The sequence below is a fragment of the Castor canadensis genome, chromosome 1 (assembly GCF_047511655.1).
Source record: "Castor canadensis chromosome 1, mCasCan1.hap1v2, whole genome shotgun sequence".
Classification (NCBI taxonomy): domain Eukaryota; kingdom Metazoa; phylum Chordata; class Mammalia; order Rodentia; family Castoridae; genus Castor; species Castor canadensis.
Window position 1 is genome coordinate 29636686 of NC_133386.1, and position 22706 is coordinate 29659391.

The window sequence follows — 22706 nt, forward strand, 5'->3', positions numbered from 1 at the left end:
TTTGGTGAATGAATGCTATAAAATCTAACATTTCAGTTTCATATCTATACTACATTTCTCATATACCTAGATTTCTAAACCATTTCTTTTAATTCTGGGAATGGAAAAAAATTGTTAGGCAAGCTGAAACACTTCTTTTCAAAGGCACCTATTTTCATAGGAACGTGAAAGACTTAACAAACCCTTTAACACAATATCCATAAAGATGCATATTTTATCATATTCCGTGTTTTTTTCATTAGTCTGTATAGTTCCAACAGTGTGTTTTAGGAACTTCAAAAAATATACAGTATTTGATTTTAAACTCACAAAGCTATTAAACCTACAAACTTTACCCTACTGCGTAAAATATTTAAGATATACAGATATACAGAAGAGCAAAAAGAATACAGTGAACATCCATGTAGCATTCATCTTCAGAAATAAACATTACAGTATATTACAACTGATGCTTCAAATCACACCCACATCCCTCCTCTCTAGGGAAACAAGCTACTCTCAATTTTTATTGTTCTCATACATTTCTCTTAAACTTACTACATTATGTCCTGAAATCGAAATAAACCATGATTTAAAAAATACACTGATGGGTTTGGTTTGATAATACTTCATTTAGGAGTGATAAGTCTGCATTCATAATATTCTTTCCTTTGTACTGTTCTACAATCAGACAAGTTAGGGTGTTTTTGTTTTTTTTTTTTTAATTCTCTGTAAGATAGTCTATAAGACCTTATCTGAAAATTATTTGGACCTGATTTTGTTTGTTGGCTTGAAAAAATTTTTTAAAGAATAATTCAGAGCCATTGTCTTAAGAGCTTTAAGACAATGATTTCTTCTGAGTCAGTTTCGTTAAATTAAAATTTCCATATATTCAAAAAATTTTAGGATAATTGCCCTATGGTTTTCTTTTCTTCTTCTGTTTTTCCAGTACTGGGGTTTAAACTCAGGGTCTTATGCTTGCCAGAAAAGTATTCTACCTCTTGAGCCACACCCCTGGGCTTTTTTGCTTGGGTCATTTTTGAGATAGGGTCATTTTTATACTTGGTTGACCTGAACTATGATCCTCTCATACTGCATAGCTTGAATGAAAGGTATGAGTCACTACACCTGGCTGTTGCTTTCTCTTGTGTGTATGTTTTTTTTTTTTTAAAACAATAGCTTTCTTTTTAAACAAACTTTTCTTCATGGAAGTCTTGCATATATACAGAAAGAAGCAAGATCCATTCATATAGAGCTTGATGAATTATAACAAAAAGAGCATAACTCTGAAATTACTGAGGCTAAAAAAAAAGGAATTACCAAGCAACCCCTTCCCCTCCCCAATCTTTCAGTGTCTAATCTTAGGATCAAGATATTTATTCTAACAGCAATAAAAAAGTTAAAATTTTTAAGCAAAAATGGAATTTTTTTTCTTTAAAAAATGCACTCCAGGAAACAGAATCTGAGGGAAGGGAGACAGTGGCAATGAAGGACTGGATACGATAACAGAACAGTGTTCCAGGTAAGACATCCAGCTGCCCTGATTTGCGAGATGGAACTGAGATTGAAAAAAAGTGGCTTGACCCTTGTGGATGGAGGTATCAGCACTGAAATAACAGATGGGGAGCGGGACGCACTCACTGCGAGACAGGATGAGGTATTAGTGATTTGGGAAGATGCATTTACAAACAGCCAAATGTAGTTGGGACACCCTACCTTGGAGTTTGAGAGATCTTAGCTGTAACTATAAATTTCAGACTGGGTTACACTCAGGGGTAGAGAGCTTGCCTAATGCATGAAACCCTGGGTTGGATCTCCAGCAGGGCAACAACAAAAAACAAAGCAAAGGGTTTGCGGAAAGGGTTAAGAAAGGTTAAACCTTCATTAGCCACAGAAATATGCAACTATATCAACTGATATACAAAATAAAGAACAGAAAAATTGAATGAGAAATACAGAAATAGATGAATCTACTGGAAAGGTAAGGGGAAAATATGACCCCTAAGTAACAATTTCAACAGCTTTAAATGCTTAACTTCATTTAAAAAGTTATAGGCAATTTAAAAACAATAAAAAAAATTTATTTTCACTTTTTGAGACAGTCTTGCTATGTAGCCCGGGCTAGCCTTGTACTCACCTTCACAGTTTTCTTTTTTTAAAGTGTAAAGCAGGAGAGTTTATTGAGATAGTTAAGTATAAAGTGGGAGAGTAGAGACTCCCAGAGCTGGAGGGGGGAGGTCATTTCCAAGAAAGGCTGCCCAAGAAATGACAAGATCCATTCTCTCCAGGGTGTTGCTCAATCTCTGTATTAATTAGTTGTGCAGAAAGTAGCATTTTGGTTGGCTGTTCCTGATCCTTATACCTTCTGTCCTGGTTTTCTTTCTTTACACCCTTAAAAGTCACAAGGAGGTCATAATGGAGGTTTCTGGGAGTCTTTCCTTCTGTCTCATTCCCCCCTCTGAAGAAGTAACCCTAACTGCAAGTACACAGCTTAATAATCTTAAAATCTTTGCTGTAGAATAGTTAATCCTTTTGGATTCCAGTATCACTTATTCTTGCTTTTTTTGTTACTCTCAATCTTGCTAAAAGGTTTTCTGTTTTTCTAAGCTTCTTCAGAAAATGATCCACAATCGATCCTCTCTATTAAATGTTTTACCAATGCGTACCATCCCTTCCCTTCTATAGACATATTCTACTCTTTCCAACTTTTTTATATTAGAAAATATTTAAGCTGAATGTTTAACACTTTATTTTTTAACTTTTTTCCTTTTCTTGTATGATCATTTAAGGCCAGTATGAAATTGGATGTACAATCTTTTCATTAACCCTTCAGTCTAATAAAAAATTTCTATTATTATTTTCCTAGGCCAATACTTATTTGGAAATCTTTGCTTTAAGCTTGTTGTAACTTAAGGAAATGCTAACTTAGGAGAATGAGATGCCACTTACTTATAATGGAGCTATCAAACAGTGCTGGCAAAGCTATGAGTAAACCAGCATTCTCTTATCATCTGGTATAAAAACTGTGCACAAGAGAGAACCTAGCAGCGAGAATTCAAATAAACTAAAATGTACATTTATATGTGGAGATGCAGTCTGTCAGTGAGCATATACTTTGACAAATACACGAGGCAAGCAAAATACAAACAAGACTATATGCAAATTTTTGTTAATTAGAGACAACCTTTAAGTCCATTTAGAGATTGGCTAAATAAAGCACACCACAGTCTCATAAAAGTATTTAAAAAGTATATACTTTTATAAATCATAAAACTACACGGACTTAAAAATCCATATTGTTTTGTTGGAGTAAAAAATTATATAAGCCTGGTGAGTTAATTTTGGTTTATATATCCAGGTACGTACTTACACACACATACCTGCCAAATGTTAAAAATTACTTTATGCAGAGAACTGGAACATCAGAGTGATTTTATTTTTTCCTTCTGTTGTTTTTGAGACTGGATTTTTTTTAAACAACAAATATATATTATGTTTACTGTACAAAAACATACAAGTTGTTTCCATTTTGATTTTTATTTATTTTTTTGGTGGTGCTGGATTTTGAACTCAGGGTCTCCTGCTTATGAGGCAGGCACTCTACAAGCTCAAGCCACTCTACCAGTCCTGTTTTGTGTTGAGTATTTTCTTTCTTTCTTTTTTTTTTTTAATTGTTATGCTGGGTGGAGGTACACTGCCACATTTACAAAAGTTCTTACAATGTATGAAATATATCATACTTGAATTCACCCCCTCTAACACTTTCCTCTATCCCTCCTCCCTCCATTCCCAGAATACTTTCAACAGGTTATCACTGTGTTGGGTATTTTTAAGATTTTGAACTATTTGCCTGGGGTTGGCTTCAAACCAAGATCCTCTTCCTCTGCCTCCTGAGTAGCTAGAATTACAAGAGTGAGTCTTTGGTGCCCAGCTTCCATTTTGATTTAAATACAAGTATCAATAATTTTCTTACTGCCCATGGCCTAATATTAAGACAAGGTTTGACCAAGTGTTTTGTCCTGTTTCTCAAGTAAACGCCTAGTATGAGTTTTTATTTGTCAAACACTTCATTTCTAATAAAAAGTAAGGCCCTACACTGTCCTACTTTCAAGAAATGTTATTTCTAGCTTTTTATGAAAATGCACCACAGAAGTTGAAGCAGCTGCTTCCACATCCAGTGACTCTATGGACAAGAATGCATTGCCTACATTTTAGGTCCTTCTAAAACATTACTCCAGCAACTATGATGCACTGTAACCTTAAATCATCACCTGGAAAACACCGCCACCTCCTGGCTCCAAAGACAAATTTCATTAAAGATGACCACATTTTACATTTTCCACACCAGGCAAGAGATTTAAACTGAAAGACTATAAACACTACCATAAAAGTAAAGCAAAAATAACCTTAAAATCTAATTCAAAGCAAAAAAATTCAACTGAAATAAAGCAGATTCTACACAAAAGTACAATTTCACTACTTTTAAGTAAATTCAAGTAGTTGCTGAAGATAGTGGAGTTTGCCTCAAAGATTTAATCACAAAATTAGCATCCATGGTTTGAGAAATGGCAGAAACAGGGAAGACTAGTAATAGACTAATTTGCAAACACAATCCATGTGGTCTCCTAAGATCCTAACACAGCATCCAAATTAACCTCATATTCTTATAAAGCTCCCAAAATAGCAGATGAGAAAACAGACATTTTGTATTCTGATTCCAAGGGATTACTTGGTAGTCTCTCAACACACACCTGTGACCAAGATGGAGAAAAAAAGTAAAATTTTCCTTTTAGAAAGAATATCTGCTTGATAGTATACAGCATAAATGTTACACAGTTAGCTTTGTGACACTGAATTGGTCACCAGTTATCTAACTTCTTTTTCTTCATATAAATCGGTAACAATATCATCTGCACACCCGAGGTACTTCTAAGATTAAATATGGTTACTTACATCAAGTACATTAGCATATATAGTGGGTGTCCACTAAATAGTAGCTATTACTGTCTGATGGACTCAGAAAGTTGAATTTTCTAACTGACAGAATACTTGGGATCTGTCACAGCAACAGACAGAAACAAACCAGGTCATAATAGGTTAGGAAGGGGCAAGCACACTATAGCCAACGGGCCAGGGGCCTGTTTTCTCAGAGACCTACTGGAACATGGACAGCCATGTTCATGTGACTATGCAGTACAGCTGGCTAGTTCTGAAAAAAATCCACTGACCACTAGCCTACAATCTTTAACAGAAAGATTGTTGATTCCTGGACTAGCATAATTAGACATTACTAATAAAAATAACTTTTAACACTAATAAATGTAAAGTCTATTATTTTTATTTGAATGAACAAAATGCCCATGTAATATGGCCTTTGATCCTGGTTGAACAAACCAGTATTAAGAGCTACCTGAAGGAAATTTGCGTGATCTGAGTGATAGATATTAGAGAACTGCTATTACTTTTGTTAATTGAGATAACAGAGTGCTTATGTAGATACACATGCTCAGTTTTTAGAGACTGTACTAAAATACTGAGGAGGGAATGTCATGTCTGCAACTTACGTTAACTTTAAAATACAGGCATCTTTCACCATCATAACAGCAAAAAAACAGATTTGGATAAGATTTCAGATTACTTTCCTAATTTCTGAAATCTTGCTACAGCAACCAAACAAATTTGGACTATCTATTCAAAGATACAGCATCTAATTCTAAAATTCCAGGAGTCTAACATGAATGATAAAGATACAATATAGACAAATTTAGAAATTATACATTCAATTTCCATTTTAATTCCAGAACTACTGTCAGTTTAGCTAAATCGTCATTACAAAGCTGACCTTCCCACTCTCCCTTTTACTCACACTGCTGTTCAAAGGCACAGTAGAGATGGAGCTAAATGCACGAGGGGCAACAGCACAACCATGTGAGTGAAACAGAAAGCCTTTACCCTGCCAAGTAAGGTGTCCAAGAGCTCAGACTTCAGAAGTCACTCCTTAGGAATGGCTGTCCAGGTACATAAAGAAAATTTTAACAGTATGCCCAGCCACAAAAAAACTTGTATTTTCCAAGGGAAAGCATTATGTATTAATTATATCACTATATTATGAAAACATTTACTAAACGGGTAAGTGTAAAAGAAAAAAAAATTGATGCAAAAAACCTTCATTACATTAAGTTAAACAGAAAGTTAATCCTCACTACATATGTCTCTACCTACTATATATGATACTCAATCTAAGTATCAAGTCTTAAGACTAGTAGGTAAGCAGGTTCATGCAAATAACTTAAGATTGTCATGATCCTTAAAAATCTATAGAGCTACAAAGATACCATTTCATATGGGAATCAAAGTGGCTGAGGCTCCCAGGCACTGACACACACACAAAAAAACACACAACAACATACAAAACAGCAGATGACTGTATTTCATGCTTTAGTCAATGAAACTACTTGTAATGGTGCCTAGACGGTGGTAGTGGGGAGACTGAAATGATGCTGATTTCCTTGAATGAGTCCTTAAGGAACGGTAAGTTCAATGGCTTATAAACTTGTGAAACAATTCTTGTTGAAAACATAAAATATTTTGCAGTATTTTATTTAACCACCCAATCTTAATAGTGTTCAGACAGAAGCCTACTGAAGAATTTCACTGTTTCACCACAGAAACAAACATAAATATCTGTAACGAAAACCTGGAATGTGAAGACAGCAGACATACTCCTAATGGAAGCTCTGTGACAGTGGACTAGTTCTGAAGTACTCCTACTCTCATTTGTAAAATACACACAATACTATTCACCTCACAGAATCGTTTTTGAGGAATTAATGAATACCTTACAAATTAACATCTCTATTAAAAGTAATGTCAGATTAACTAATACACTATACTGTTGATAATAAGGGGAAAAAGGTACCTGCTATAGGGTTACATCCTGATGAAGCCATCATAAGTTGAAAACATGGTAAGTTGAAAATATGGTAAGTGAAAAATGTATTTATTACAACTAAGCTAAGGAACATCTTAGTTAAGCAATACAGTACATTTTAGATATTGGTGGTTTTCCCTCTTGATTGGGTGGCTGAATGGGAGTTGGCTTGCTGCTGCTACCCAGCAACTCAAGAGAGCTTTGTTAGCAAGATAAAAGAATTCAAAATGGCTTCTATTGAGTGAGTATGGCTTTTACACTCTCCTAAGTAGAACCATGGTGAGCCAGGAACCATCTGTATTTTACTGAATACAACTTTTATTTATTTATAGTTTTTGGCTGCTCTGGGTTTGAACTTAGGGCCTCACGCTTGGTAGGCAGGTACTCTTACTGCTTGAGTCACTCTGCCAGCCCTTTTTTTGCGAGGGGTTTTTTTCAATAGGGTCTTGTGAACTATTTGCCTGGGGTTGGCTATGAACTGCAATCCTCCTGATCTCAGCATCCTGAGTAGCCAGGGTTATAGGCATGAGCCACTGGCAACAAGCTCTGAATATGACTTTAAATTTGGGAATTCAAACTCAAAGATATATTAATTCCTCATACTGTAAAGGCAAAGTTTACTTTGGACAGCTTTCATAGTGTTTCAAATAAACTGTCTTAATGTATGACTTTGAAAGAACACAGCATGTTATTTCTGATTACAAAAGAAAATTTTAAATGTCAACTAAATTCCTACCATACTGATGATTATTGTTTTTCCTATGTTCTTACAGACATGTTTTTTAGGCTGCTAAACCCACATATTTTCTGTGCCTACTAAACAAGATATCTTATATAGCCAATAAAGAATTTTATAAAAATCTTTTCACAACTTGAGATATGAAAAATGGCAATAATGAATTAATTTTCCTTGACTATTAATGAGGGTGAACTTTTCAAATATTAACCAGCCACTTGTATCTCTTCCACTGTATCTCATCCTTGTTCATTTTCTTTGTAAGATTTCCTGATCTACAGAAGCTTTTATATGTAAAAACTATTAGTTTGCTTAATCTATTTTTTCTGCTGAAAATGATTTAACTCTACCTCTACATGTGGCTAGCTCCTACTTGTTTTACAGCCCAACATCACTTTCATTCTCCATTCTTTAACAATGAATAGAAAACTAAGCCTTAGGCACCATGCTAGAGAAGAGGGAACCACCACAGAACAGGACCCGGTATAGGAGCAGCAGTGTTCTCAGCTCTGAGGTGAGTTAAGAGTATTCAGACCTGAAAGAAGGCCACCATGGCTAGAGTGGGAAGAATGAGAGAAAAATGGGATAAAGCGAAACTAGAGATGCAGGGAAGGGACAAGTCATCTCCTTTGCCATGTTAAGTGTTCATATTCATTTCTATAGCAAAGATGAGCTAAATGAGCAGCCAAAACACACACACACACAGATGGACACAAACAAAAAATTTTAAAAATCCAAAGAACCATATGTCTTTACACGCATATACCACCACTGCCTCTGCAATGAGGGGACTGGAAGATAAGAATTGTAACGAAGTCAGTCAGGGTCTATTTCAGCAGTGCAGGTAAGCAACAGCAGCAGTGTGGATCACAATGGCAGCACTGGCTGAAGATGGAGTACAGTAAACAGAAGAGACATTTTGAAGAGATAGAGTGAACAGGCTCTGTGATCAATACAGACTAAGGAAGAAAGAGATGGAGGATGACTGGAATTGTGGTTTAAGCTAGTATTTACTGACACAGGAAAGAATGAAGGGAGGGTAGGTTTGCAGGGGAGGAAGGTAATGACTCCATTTAGGACATTTGGAAGTGGAAGAATCTGTGCAATATCCAAGAGGGGATTCGGAACAAATAATCAGAGAAGAGGCCATTGCTCAGGACAGGTCTAGATCTAGTTCGAATTTGGAAATGAAAATTTGGAAACCTTAGTATAGAAGATAAATGAGTAAAATTTAAAAAAGAAAGGAACTGAGATATCTGATACCCAAGACTAAGTCAGTGTCCCTATTCTGAGTCCCATTACCATGCTTGTATGCACACTTTTATGACAGCAATTTTCCACCCTCTTGTGAAAATGCAATATGGTGAGATATTTTCTGTCTATATGTCTACTTGGTAGATAATAAGCTTCTCAAAAGCATGATCTAAGCTTATTTATTTCTGTACCCCAGTCTTGGCATGGTTCCCAAAGCACTATACAAATTCAGTAAAGTGTCTAGAGCTTAACTGTTAGCTTGACATTATTAAAAATTAAGTTTAAACACACACACACACACACACACACACACATACACAGTTTAAGAATTCAGCAAATTGCTTGAATCAAATCCAAATCTACCACTTATGAGCCATAAGACTATGGGGAAAGTTACTAAACACCTTTGTGCCTCAACAGCCTAATCCATAAAATAATGTGGATAACAGAACCTACTACAGATTGCAGCAAAAATGAAATAAAATTTGAAGAAAAGTGCTTAGCACAGCACTTGCATATGGAAAGCATTAAAATTCAGCAACTCTCATTGTTACTATTATCTCTTTTCTTCATCTTCCATAGACAGAAAAATGTTAAAAAATGGAAAGGATTTCTAGCGATTCATTGCAGTCCTCAAGCTTCTGAACACAAAAACAGATCATGTATGTCTCTTCAAGTTTAAAAGCAAGGGGTAAAAAAGAATACAGCTTTGATATATCTGGTAAGCAAAATGTGTATCAGAAAATAAAACCTCTAAGTTTAACTGTGAATTTAAAAAAGATCCCCATCAATATCAAACCATTTCAAATCAAAGCAAACAGTAGCTGTTGATTGTGGGATTTTTCTTCAGGAAGGGGGTGGGTGGGTGAGGAAGGTGATAAGAGAAATGGAAAAAGAGAGGGAGAAAGAAAGAAAGACTAAGTACTACATATTACAAAATAAATATCTGACTAAATTTTACCTAGGTACCTACAAAAGCTGGAAAATTAGAGGTACAACAGGTTTAGGCATTAAATTTGAAAATTAAACTTAAATGTTCATTTCATATAAATTGTAAGGGAATGGCTGGTAGAGAGGCTTAAGTGGCAAAGTGCTGTCTAACAAGTGTGAGGCCCTGAATTCAAACCCCAGTGCTGCCAAAAAAGAAAAAAGAAAAGTAAGATATCAGTTTTCTTGAGCAGGTTTTACATGTGTCCCTATTTTCACTTATTATAGGCTTACATTTAAAACACTGGGAAGTTTCGTGTTTTACAGAGAAGCTTGATATCCACCCTAAGTTACTCACAATAGAAGACTACAATCTACAAAAATAATTTAGCCAGTAAGCTAATGTTAATACAATTTTAAAAGATTATTTTTATTTGCAAGTATAAAAGTTAATTCACTAGGTAGCTTGCAGACCAAACAAACCCTCTGACAGCTTCTGGTTGGTGTCAGAGTTGGCATACATTAAGATCAAACCTCTCTGTATTCTAATTTTTATTTCAAGGTTTTGAATGCAGGGTTCAAACCTGAACCACTAATACCTCATATAAAATTAATCATGAGAAAGCACAGCAAGGTGAAAATATAACAGGTGAAATTTCTTACTTGGATACTTTGCTTTTAACTGCTTTTACAAGGTTACCCTTCATATGAAATGACAAGGTATTTAAGGTCTATGCCATACATCAATGCCATTTTAAAGAAGGGGATTATAAAACTAGGTACTTGGGAAAACAATGCAGAAACCAATTTTTTTCTGGTTAAAACACAATAAAGCCAGGCACCAGTGGCTCATGCCTGTAATCCTAGCTACTCAAGAGGAGGCAGAGATCAGGAGGATAGTGGTTCGAAGCCAGCCTGGGCAAATAGTTCACGAGACCCTATCTTGAAAAATCCTTCACAAAAATAGGGCTGGTGGAGTGTCTCAAGGTGAAGGCCCTGAGTTCAAGCCCAAGTACCACCAAAAAAAAAAAAAAAGAAAGAAAGCAATATATACAACATGCTTAAAGCAAATAGGACTACCAAAGGAATAATTTTTCCTCATGAAAGGACCATTAACAATTTCCTATTTTCCATAGAACTGATCACCTCAGTAACTGAGGATTATGTTACTCAAAAAGATAAATCTGGAGAACAGCAAAAAGCCATACATTTTCTTGTAATCGAAAATTATAGTCTATCAGAAAGACTAAGGAACACTGATTTAAAAACATCAAAACAGTTAAGGTGAGAAATTTGATGATAATACTGAAGTAAGAAAGGATTCTTACACAGAAGATACTACAAGAGTGATAAGAAGTTTTCTGCTTAGAACTACATTAGTCAACTTCTCCTTACTGTAATAAAATATCTGAGGCAAGCTGACTATAAAGAAAAGAGATTTATTTAGCTCACAATTTTGGAAGTTCAGGTGCTGGCATCTATCTGCTCAATTCTGGTAGAGTCCTGAGGCAACATAGAGCATCATATGGTTAAGATCCAGGGGGCACATTTGTCTGGTCTTTGCCCTCTTCTTATAAAGGACTCAATCATGAGGACTCCACTTTAATGACTTTACCTAAACATAACCATTCCAAAGGCACCACTTCAAAAGATCATAGCCAGATTAACTTCCCGCCCTCTTACTAACATTAACATATAAATTCCTGCATAAGTTTGTGGGGGCAAATCATATTCAAACCATAGCAGTTAAACTGGCTCTTAACGATTAAGGAAAAACCAAAACTAGAAACCAAAGCTAGGAAGCTCATCCTGCAGAGATACTGACTTAATTAGTCTTGACAGGGCCCCAGATTTTTAAAACATTTCTGTTTCCAATGGGCAGCCTTTTGAGAACCAGTGGGCCAAAACATCATAACAGGTAATCAAAATAATGGAATTTCCCTTTCTGTAACTCCTTAAAACAGCCTACATTTTTATACTGGGACTGTTTATCACAGAGAACATCAAGATTTCCTCACTCTGTTTACTATGCCTTGATCCCTATACTTCAATTCATTCTCAACTGGCACCACCTGCCTTCTGCCTTCTGCCTCCATACGGTATCAATCACCAATGGTTAAAAATGAACAAGCCCAGAAACACAGCTGAAACTCGCATTACTGACCTCTCCAGAGCACAAAGCACTAGAAACTCTGATTCTCAAAGTTCTCCCCTTCCCTACCCTTTCTTCTCCATCCCTGCTTCTAAGGCATCTTTCCTGGGTTCTCTACTCATCTCAAATACTTCTGTTTACTCTTTAAATCAGAAGTTGTTAACTCAGGTCTATGGCAGTCCCTAAAAGATTAACAAAACAGTTCCAGAAGTTAGGAACCCTCTGCAATTGTGTATGCACACCTGAGGAGACCATAGTTTTTGTCATATTCTCAAATGGGTTTCAGATCTCTGAAGGTTGTAAACCACTGCCTTAAATCCTAGTTGTCTAGAAGCATTCCAGACTATTCATGAGCTTGTGGCTGGCTTCTATGTCAATCCTGATCTACTGGAGACCTGATTCCACATTCCCATCAATCTATCAGGCATAGCTATTAAATTAAACCAACACATCCAAAGCAAAACTCATTAATTCCCTTAGAAATGCTTGTTCTCTCTCTTAATGTTTATAGAGAATGAAGCCACCACCACCATTGACTCATCTGAATGAAAAATTTCAGACTTATCCTTCTATCATTTCTCTCCTATGCTCAATTAACTTTGAATCTATCTTCTTTTCTATGTCAAAAGCAACAAGTTTTATTTTAGGCTCTCTTGCATGTCATTATAGCTATAGCCTCTTAATGGAGCTCTTCTCTGCTTGTACTCTCCAAGATCTGGTCCATCCATCAAACACCTACCAGAATTATCCTTCTAATTGTGCCACACTCCTACTTAAAAAAAAAAAAAAATTCTCTTGGCTCTATTAGATGGACAAAATAGAATCTATTTTGCTTGGGTTGGAATGCAGCACATCTCCCACCTCCAGCCTTCCTTTTATAACCCAGTCCTTCCTTTTCCAATATGCCTCACATTCTCAACCTAGTATTATTTCACTTGCAATAGCAGACTCTTTTATGGTTTTCTACCTGCTTAGAATAGCCTTTCCTTACTCCTTCAACTAACTAACTCTTATACTCATGATTGCAGTTATATGTAACTGATGTGAACCAAGCCTTGTGGGCACAGAATGAAATGGTCAGGTGAGGACCTCTCATAGCAGTTATATTTCAACAGAAAGAGCACACAACAGACAGGCCAGCAACTAAAATAATCAAAGAATATGACTTAGGAAATAATAGGATAATAAAAGAGAAACCTTAGGAGGAATGACCTGGGAAAGCATTTCAACTGTTTTAGAGATGGGAAGTGATGTCAAGGAGCCAGCTACATGAACCACTGGGAGAAGGGCACCCTAGCAGAGAGCTCAGAAAATGAAAGATCCTGTCTGAATTACACCCACCTACTAGACTACAGGCATGAAGCTTCCTAAAGAGAATTGCTTAATTTAAATGTGTGTCTCTAGATTTTGACTCAGTAACTAAAACTTGGTTTGAGTATAAAGTTGCTGAATTAAATGAGTATTTTAAAAACATATGATAAGTAGAAAGATTTTTTGAATAAGTAGAAAGAGTAGATTTTTCAAGATGACAATAAGAATCTTTGAGATTAAGACATTTATAAGAAGGAATATAACCGGCCACTGGTGGCTCATGCCTGTAATCCTAGCTACTCAGGAGGCAGAGATCAGGAGGATTGTGGTTTGAGGTCAGCACAGGTAAATAGTTCACAAGACACTATCTCCAAAATACCCAACACAAAACAGGGCTGGTGGAGTGGTTCAAGTGGTAGAGTGCCTGCCTAGCAAGCGTGAGGTCTTGAGTTCAAACTCCAGTATTACAAAAATAAATAAATAAATAAATGATAAAATAAAAAGTACAGACCTCCAGCACTTTTTATATTCCATTTCCCTTTCCCTAAAAGCTACTTCCTCCTTCATGTCACCAAGGGTTTTAACTCATCCATTATCTTAAGATTTTAACAGCTGGTTATCATAGACTGGCTCATCTGTCAGTCACTTTTAGGGTATCAACCATTCAATTGATAAAACCCAGCCATTACTCCTCCACTTACAGAGTGAGACACAAGACAAGACAAAGACAGACAGAGAATGCAACACAAGACAAACAAATTAAGACTATGGCTTCAAAGCCAGGCATGGTGGTTCACACTTGTAATCCCAGCACTCAGGGAGGAGGATTGCGTTCAAAGCCAGCCTAAGTTACAGAGTGAGGCCCTATTCAAAGAAAAAAATATTGTACTATACACCCAGGTTATATGGTATAGCCTATTGCTCCTAGACTACAAACCTGTATAGCATGTCACTGTATTGAGTACTGTAGGCAACTGTGACACAGTGACAAGTATTTCTCCATCTAAACGTTCCTAAGCATAGAAATGGTACAGTAGAATACCAGATGACAGAATTTTTCAGTTCCATTATAGTCTTAAACCACTGTCATATATGTCATCCATCGATAACACAAATGTCAATAAGTGGCTTATTGAAGTAGTTTTGCACTATGCATTGAACTGGAAGTTTTAAAATTACTGCCCGAAGAGGCAGTGATAGGAAGATCACCATCCAAGACCAGTCTGGACCAAATACCTCATGATCAAGCTGAGCATCATGATACATGCTTGTAAATCTCAGCTACTGAGATGAGGCATAGGTAGGAGGTCAGCCCAGGTAAAAGCATGAGATCCCCTGTGGAGACCCAAGAGTAGAGAACAGAGTATCTTTGAGATCAACATACCAAGTGTGTGCTAAAGAAGGTCTAACAAGCTGGTGACTGTGCTTTCACCATTGCTGTGCCTCCTGTGACTCCCTAATCTCTGACCAGCAAAGGTTCTGGAATGTGTTAGTCCATGATCAGTCCAACACGCTCAGTACAACTTCACTAAGCAATACATGCCTAAGAGGAACGAGATGCCCAAGAAACACAGTGACGTTACAAGCAGACAAGAGAAAGGCTTTGTGGTTCAATGAAAGTATCTGGCAAATCAGAAAGGATGTGGTATTCTTGTTCTACAAAAGCTCCAGGTTTGCAGTGAGTCTTAGCTGAGGTTCAAACAATCATCTGCTCCATAAATGTTGACTAGAGCCATAAATCAAATACCCACGTTCATATCTGCACTTTAGGGTTCTATGTTGGCTTTATTACCTTCACAGCTGAAGGACAGCAACATCTGTCCCTATAGAGTGTGGCAGAAAAAACACCAGGGAAACATTAACAATGTGTTACACAGGCCTTTGTCTCAAAATGGGCAGATTTTATGTAGGCAACAGTACTAACACCCTGGAGACCTGCTTTCTTAAACCACCCCCAACACAGTCTTTATAGAGTAGCTCAAATTAAAGGAACTATAAACCTGTATCTACATTTTTTTTTTTGAAAAAGAGTTATGATCTTTTCTTTTTTATCTCAGCATTTTTTTTTTGATCTGGACTGTATAATGGCTAAGAGAATATTAACAATATTATATCATTATTAAACTTATTCTGGGCAACCTAGTTGCTCAACTAAATCAACAGCATCAACCAGACTTTGCTTTCTTTAAACAAGAAAACAAAAGTCATACCATTGAATACAGATATATTTGCCAATCTCCTCAGTGCATAGAAAACCAAATAAAACTAGAACATGGAATTTTATAAAACTTAACCTCATACATATTTAAACCACAATATCCTTTAAATAGCATTTTATAAAAACTTTTTTCAACTAAAAACCAAGACCTGGATATTAAACAAAAAGGTAAACAAGAGTTTACACCCATTTTGTTTCAGCAGAAGCATTTATTTTTTAGTGAGTAGTTTCAAATGTCAACTATTTGGACTTAACTTTTGAAAGTCAGCTATCTCAATATTGAACAGCCCAAACAAAGCTGTAATTGTCAAATTATTTTCCTGAGTATTTGGTTTTAACCTTACCATAAACAAAGAAATTTTCAGTCCTACGAAGTCAATCTTGAACCACTTGAATTATTGAAGCACAGCAGCAATTTCAGCTACTTCTAAAATTATAAAGAAAGCTACTATTCAGAACATTTATAGTAACACAGAAAACTCAAGTTAAAATCTTGACATTGACACTAACGAGTTTCAAGTTTATCATCAATTAAGGTTAATACAAGTAAAAAGCAGTGTCTTCTGAAGAAAGATGAATTCTGCTAAATGAAACCAATGGGGTGTATTCCTTTTATTCAGAAGCATCAGACAGCTCAACAACCAGCCAAGTCCACAGGGAACAGCATTTCAATAGCTGCAGCCTCGTGCCAGACCAGGCTTTGTTGGCCTTCCTTTTCCAAAAAACATAGATGTCTCTCTTGACTTAGCCCATCTGCCATAAGTGACAACGAGATGCCTGTGTGACAATCCAAAATATAAAAAAGGTACCCTTCCTCCGAAAACCTAGAGATGAGTCCAATGGTACGTGATCAAAAAGAAAGGACTTCAATGCTTCAGTAGAAAGCCTGAGAAAAGCAGCAGAGCACTCAAGAGATCAAATGGCTCACCTTTAATGCACTCCCTAGAAGCACGGCTCACAGCACATGCTAGTTCTCACAGCAGCCTTAGGAGTAAGACTAATATTAACTCCATAGTGAGATGAGGAAACTGAGGCTGAAAGCAATGAAAGACTCTTGTTCAAGGCTACACCACTAACAACTACCACTAATAAAAAGCAGCGCCAGGTTGCTTAACACAGGCAGCTTGTATCCAGTCCGTACTCTTAAATGTTCTATCAACCCTAATCCCAAGAAAATATAAGCAATTCTGATCAAAACTGTTGTCTCACAATGAAAGGCCTATAATTAGGACTGGCCCTAGCTACATAGGAGCCAGAGATCAAGAGGATCACTGTTAGAGGCCAGCCTATGCAAAAATTTTGCAAGACCCCATCTCAATAAATATGCCAGGATTGGTGGCAGGCACCTGTCATCCTAGTTATGGGGGAGGCCTTAGGTAGGAGGAACTTGAAGATAGGAAGACTATGACCAAAAACACAAGATCCTCTCTGAAAAATAACTAAAGCAAAAAAAAGGACTGGAAGCATAACTCAAATGGTAGAGCACCTGTCTAATAACTGTGAAGCCTTGAGTTTAAACCCTAGTATCACCCAAAACAAAAAAGTTTGTCATTTATCAGAGGAAGGTTAACATCTGATTCTTTGGAACTATTTAAGTAATGGAAAAATGTTTTACTTCTTTGAAGATGTTTTAAATACTCACCAGTGAGTTAAACCAAAACATGCCAAGGGCCAATGTCTGTAGACAGGTTATCTACTTATTAGGCACAATTCAATTCTAACATCACCCACACATGTCCTGAGAAAACTCTGTCCCTAACACATCATTTGATTTCAATATTCTTTTTTTGGTGGTACTGGGGATTGAACGCAGAGAGCCTCACACTTGATAGGTAAGAACGTTACCACTTGAGCCACAACCCCAGTCCTTTTGCTTTGCTTTTAGTTTGCTTTTCAGATGGGACTTTGCACTAACTTTGCCTGGGCTGGCCTCAAACTGCAATCTTCCTAGCTCCACCTCCCTAGCAGTGGGATTATAGGCACATTCAACCACCCCTGGCTTGGTTTTTGAGATAGGGTTTCCCTTTGTCTGGGCTGGCCTTGAGCAGCAATCTTCTTGTCTCTGTCTCCCAAGTTGTAGGCATGTACCCCATGTCCAGCCCCAATATTATTTCTCAATGAATGAATACTGCATGGTGAAAGTAACTAATAGTCAAACACCCATACTGCAATTTTTGGTGAAATGTTAAAAAGTTTCATTATTGACTCCCATAGGAAGGTAGATCTAAATTATACCACAAATCATCTCACTGTAATTTTTAACATTTAATAGGACACCTGGTAACATGCTTTCTAGCACGAAAGCAGCCATTCAAGCCAAAATCTCCATGTCATCACCATTTCACCATAAATAAGACGAGATGAGCAGAATTTCCTATGTGAGATGATTCCTTTCCACGAATGATACTTCTGGAATCCTGCTTTTTCACAACTACACAAACACACACATACACACACACACACACACTCTCTCTCTCTTCTAAAGAAAAGACTACATCATTACACAAAAGTCAAATTTGTCTGTGGCCCAGAAAGACCTCAGATCTGTAAATAAATTCTCACCCTTTAAAAATCTCCCAAATAGTCATATGACAAGAGCAAACCCTGCATCTACTCAAGTTATGGTAGTCACCCATTCTTTTCATTGTTTAAAGTGGTTAAAACAAAGCTCTAATCAGGTTTGTGAAATTCTGGTTGCTTATAACTTGTACCCTACAGCCAGGATAAACAGCTGAAAGTTTAGGCATTAAGAATTAGATTTCAAAAAGCTAAGGCTCTCCTCTGGTTTTGATTCCCAGCACTGAAAACAAACAAACAAGAAAGCTTTCCTCATCCACTAAGTAAGTCCTTAAAGTGAAATAAAAATAAACATGTATCTCCATCTAGGAACCTCTTAATCTTCAAAATACACATATATAGGATGAACATATAATACTGATGACATACAGCTCTGACCCTCAAAACACTTCTGAATCAGCAGACACAATGAGCTCCAATAATAACTAAAGCATCAGGCAGTATGTAATAAACTATTTAAGTTTCAAATTGGTTTCTGTCATGTTTTGTTACCCATACTTGACATTTATTGGGTATCTACAAGTGCACAAAAAGCACTGATGGGATACATATCTTTCATCCAGTATTGCATACCTGAAGTGGCAGCAGGTATACAAAAGGTACAATAAAATGGGTATGTATTTCAGGAAATCTTTATTAGCTCAAATATTACAATACAGCTAAATATTTCCAGTACTACAAATTTGAGTAGGACATGTTAGAAACAATTCTACTATAAATTCTTTTAAACCAATTTAAACTTTACTTTTCATCGCAATAATTTCATCACATGGTCTCTGATGCAACAGAAGGAAATCAATCACCATCTTTTATCTAAAACACTACTCATGCCTTCATTCAACTGCATTTACACAGTATTTGCTAATTTTTAAATAACACACCACATCAGTGATGAGAAATGCCACGTTCCAAAAATATTCAGCTATATTTTTCACTATTTATTTATAGCAAATTCCACTCATTCTAAACATGGATCCAGTCACAAAAATTTTGATGTGACAATTTCCAATGTGAACAAAAAAATGTGTGGAAATCACTTACGCAGTTCCCTCAAACTTGGCAAAATGTAATTTTAGTCAAATACTCAGCTGCAAATTGATCAGAAAAGATTAGTGTTAAAATAATTTTTTTAGAATAAGACTTATGGAAATTTAAGGTTCAATTTAAAGCACACAGCAAGCTCTATACTACCCTTTTACTTTTAAAAAAGTGACTATGAGTATAGTATTACCACTTGACCTTCTAAAACATCTTTTATTGTGAAAAGTTCACATATTTTCACATGCTTTACTTCAATACAATCTTCTGAGTCTCAGTGTAAGGCTCTTACCTGTTGTATTTACACAAATAGTTGTTCAAAATGAATACAGAACATGACCCGACCACTCTAATTCTCCAAATAAAGGAGAGGAATTCAGAAGGAAAATGCAACAGACAGAGTGGCATTAATGAAAAGTATATTTAGGCCTAGGACATATGCTGAAAACTCCTTACGAAACAGAAAAAATACCAACAGCATAAAAAATTCATCTTTAGTTAGGATAGGATTAAGTAAGGAGGGGAACTAAGACAATACCAAACGTTGGGTATTGGGGCAGAGACCGTGGAAGCAGAAACTGGATTGTTAAAAAGGAAGAAACTGGGACTTGACCACCATTCAAACCCCAGAAGGGATTTGAACAACAAATAAGGTCCAGGGAAGTGAGTCTGAAGGCAGTCCTGAGGTGGAGGGAGTTCATTAAGTCTCATATTCACCAAGAAATAAATCCAAGGACTGAATATCCACAACCTCAAGTGGAGTCATCCCAGAATATCCTTCACGTAACAGCAAAATGAAAGATCAAACAAGAGCCCTCCATTCATTAACCCAAAGAACATAATACTAAGGTTTTGTTTTTTTTTTCCTCAGAATCTTAAAATTTAAGTTCCCCAATGTTCACACTTACCACTTTTGCCCACCTCTTGGCACATCTGATAGATTAAAAATTCAAATGATGCATGACTCAAAAGCTGTACTCTGGCGAGTCCTCATTCACAACAGCATGTATTAGTGGATCATTACAGTTTTTGATACTGATTTTGAGAGCACAGAGTGTGAAAAAGAGGAGTTGGGGGCTAAGGATGACACCTTTTGCTCAAGAGAAGCCAGGCTTAGCAAAGGGACAAGCGAAACATGTGGTTGACATAATTGCCTCCATAATTATCAGTTTAATTTTTGCCTTTTAAATCTTCAACTTTATATAAAGAGCTTTGTTCCTGACCACAAAAATGTAATTACTGTAGTATGTACATGTGAACTTTACAGTATGTCACTGGAAAGCCTCATTTGCTGACCTAAAATGGTTCTGGAAAGTATAAAACCATTAAGTAATTTGTCATGTAAAGCTAAAGAGCATAAACTGATGAATATTTAACTGGGCAAACTCTGACTAATTCTTTCAGCTAGACTGTGCTAAAAGTCACTTCTCGATTTGAATGAACTGTTTTCTCCAACTTTGAAAGGGACTGCAAATCATGACCCAGATGACTGAATACACTCCTTATATTTCTCTTTTTCAATTTCTCCAGGGAATCTTTCACTGCTTCTGCAAACACACACACACAAATCACATCAAGCTTATTCTCTTTTCTCCAGACACAATTTTAAGGCACTGTTCTTAACCCTAAAGGCACGAGCTCACACTAGTCACTGCCAGTGTCGCTTTGGAACTGCAGGTGACAGATGCAGTGCAAGAGCTCACAGATGTGGCTTGGCTGCAGTTTGAGCCTGAGTGCAAGGACCACACTGACAAGAGCCTGCAGATGCACCGCTCGGCAGAAGGACAGCTTTAAAACAAACCAACCAACCCCGTCATTCCCTATTAACTTTTAGGGTCCTTAGTGGCTATTATTAAGTGAATATCCCTACTCTCACCCCTGCTCAGCCCTATCCACAATTCATTTTTCTTTTGCTCAGTTCCAGATCCTTCTTCACCAACCTAATTGTGGCCAATAATAATAATTACTGTTACTATTACAAAGCGGGACTGTTGGCACAGCCAGAACCCGGAGCCGACGAAGCAGCTATTTTGGGAGCCTTCCCGCCGCTGCAGAGGCCACTGCAAGTTTTCTGAAAGCAACGGACCCAAGCATCTCTTCTCGGTCCAGAGCTCTCCCCCAGGGACAGACAGGGACTCTCTCGTCCCAGTCTTTCCCAGGGGTGGCTTTCCCGGCACCCCACCGGGTAATACTCCGGGGCAGGGACGCCCCACCCCCACCCCGTTATCCCTAATAAGATGCCCCGGTACCACCCGCCGTCCTCCTCAGACCGGGGCCACCCGGCCAGCCTCCCCCAACTCGGCTCCGGTCACCGCCCCGCACACCCCGCCCGCCCGCCCGCCCACAGCGGCATGGCCCCGGGTCCCCCACGCCAGCCCAGCGCCCCGACGCCCCGCAGTCCGGCCGCCCAGTGGCCCGCCTCCCCCGCCCAGGATCGCCGACGGGGTTACCGTGGGAAGACCGGGCGGCCGCAGAGGACGCGGCGGCAGCGCTGCTGCCGGTTGCGTCGGATGCGAAGGAGAAGCTGGAGGACAAGGATGAAGATGAGGCGGGCGCGCTCCCCAGTCTCCATGGAACTCCCACCCCGGCCCGTTGCTAGGAGCCCCCGAAGCTCGGGCTCCGTCTTTCGTGCTTTGTTGTTCCGGGTACAGAGCGGCAGCCGCTTCCCCGCGACAATAAATAGACTAGACGCCGAGGAGCATAGAGACGGCGCGCGGGGGCTAGAGCGCCGCCGGACAGGGCGCTCCGGGACTCCTCGCTAGCCACTCATTTCCGGCTCTCACTGCTCCCGTCACTTTTCCCCGCCCCTGCCTTCCGGCCGGCTTCCTCCTTCCTTGTCCCGGAGTCCAGCCCCACTAGCCCTCCCGCCCACCCGCTGGGCGAGGCGGCGTGACAAAGCGCGCTAGAGGGCGTCGGGTTGGACTTTGTGCTTGAGAGCTGCTTACAAAGGTTCTGGAAAAAAAACGAAAAACTCTATCCCTTGTATATTTTCAGTTGATTTCTAAACGTGTATGTATTATCTGGCCAAAGCAGACTACAAATGGACTTTTAATTTCTTATCAGACCTTAGAACTTTCTCATCGGCTATTCAGCTTATACAAAAGGTCTCATGTACTGGGTAATATACTTGGTCGTATACTTAACGACGAAAAGAGACCTAGGTCTGCAAAAAAAAAAAAGTCCTACTTGATTGTTTTGCATTTTTCAGACAATAAACGCTTTAAGGTAGGATGTCGCGATACAGCTGTCACTGGGAAATTCGAATCTAGTCCTTAAACAGCTGTGGGGGTGATGGGTGGTGGAAGGGAGGGAGGTGGATGGAGAAAGATGGACGGATAACGCACGAAGTCGGTGTCACCGCTGTCGCCGGTGCCGGGCAAGAGCCTTACTCAACTTGGGTTTTCGGGCCGAGCTCCCCCTCCGGCCGGGTCCAGCGGGCTGGGAGTGTGGAGAGGCGGCGGCAGCCGGGTCGGAGCCGCCCGGTGGGGCGCTCGCGTGGAGCCGCGCGTCGGGGCGCACGTGGCGGGGTGCCGGGACTCCCCGGGGCGCCCTCGCCAGTTTGAACGGCCGCCCCGGCCCGAGT

At 38.4% G+C, this 22706-nt stretch overlaps 1 protein-coding gene across 3 annotated transcripts in view; it reads right to left on the minus strand.

Moving 5' to 3' along the window:
• The window catches only part of Tbpl1 (TATA-box binding protein like 1), a 32052-nt gene extending 10156 nt beyond the window's left edge, over positions 1–21896 (minus strand). The window contains exons 1-2 of one of the 3 annotated variants that reach the window (XM_074074217.1): positions 21574–21710; positions 15853–15935 (exon numbers count right to left, since the gene is read on the minus strand). Coding sequence is in view for 1 of the 3 variants with exons in the window: in XM_074074205.1 (XP_073930306.1) it covers positions 21574–21695 (122 nt within the window). In the remaining 2 variants the exon portion in view is untranslated. Of the gene's footprint in view, positions 1–15852; positions 15936–21573 lie in introns of all 3 variants that reach the window. The other 2 variants (XM_074074205.1, XM_020181845.2) reach the window with 2 other exon arrangements.
• Positions 21897–22706: the final 810 nt, after the last annotated feature.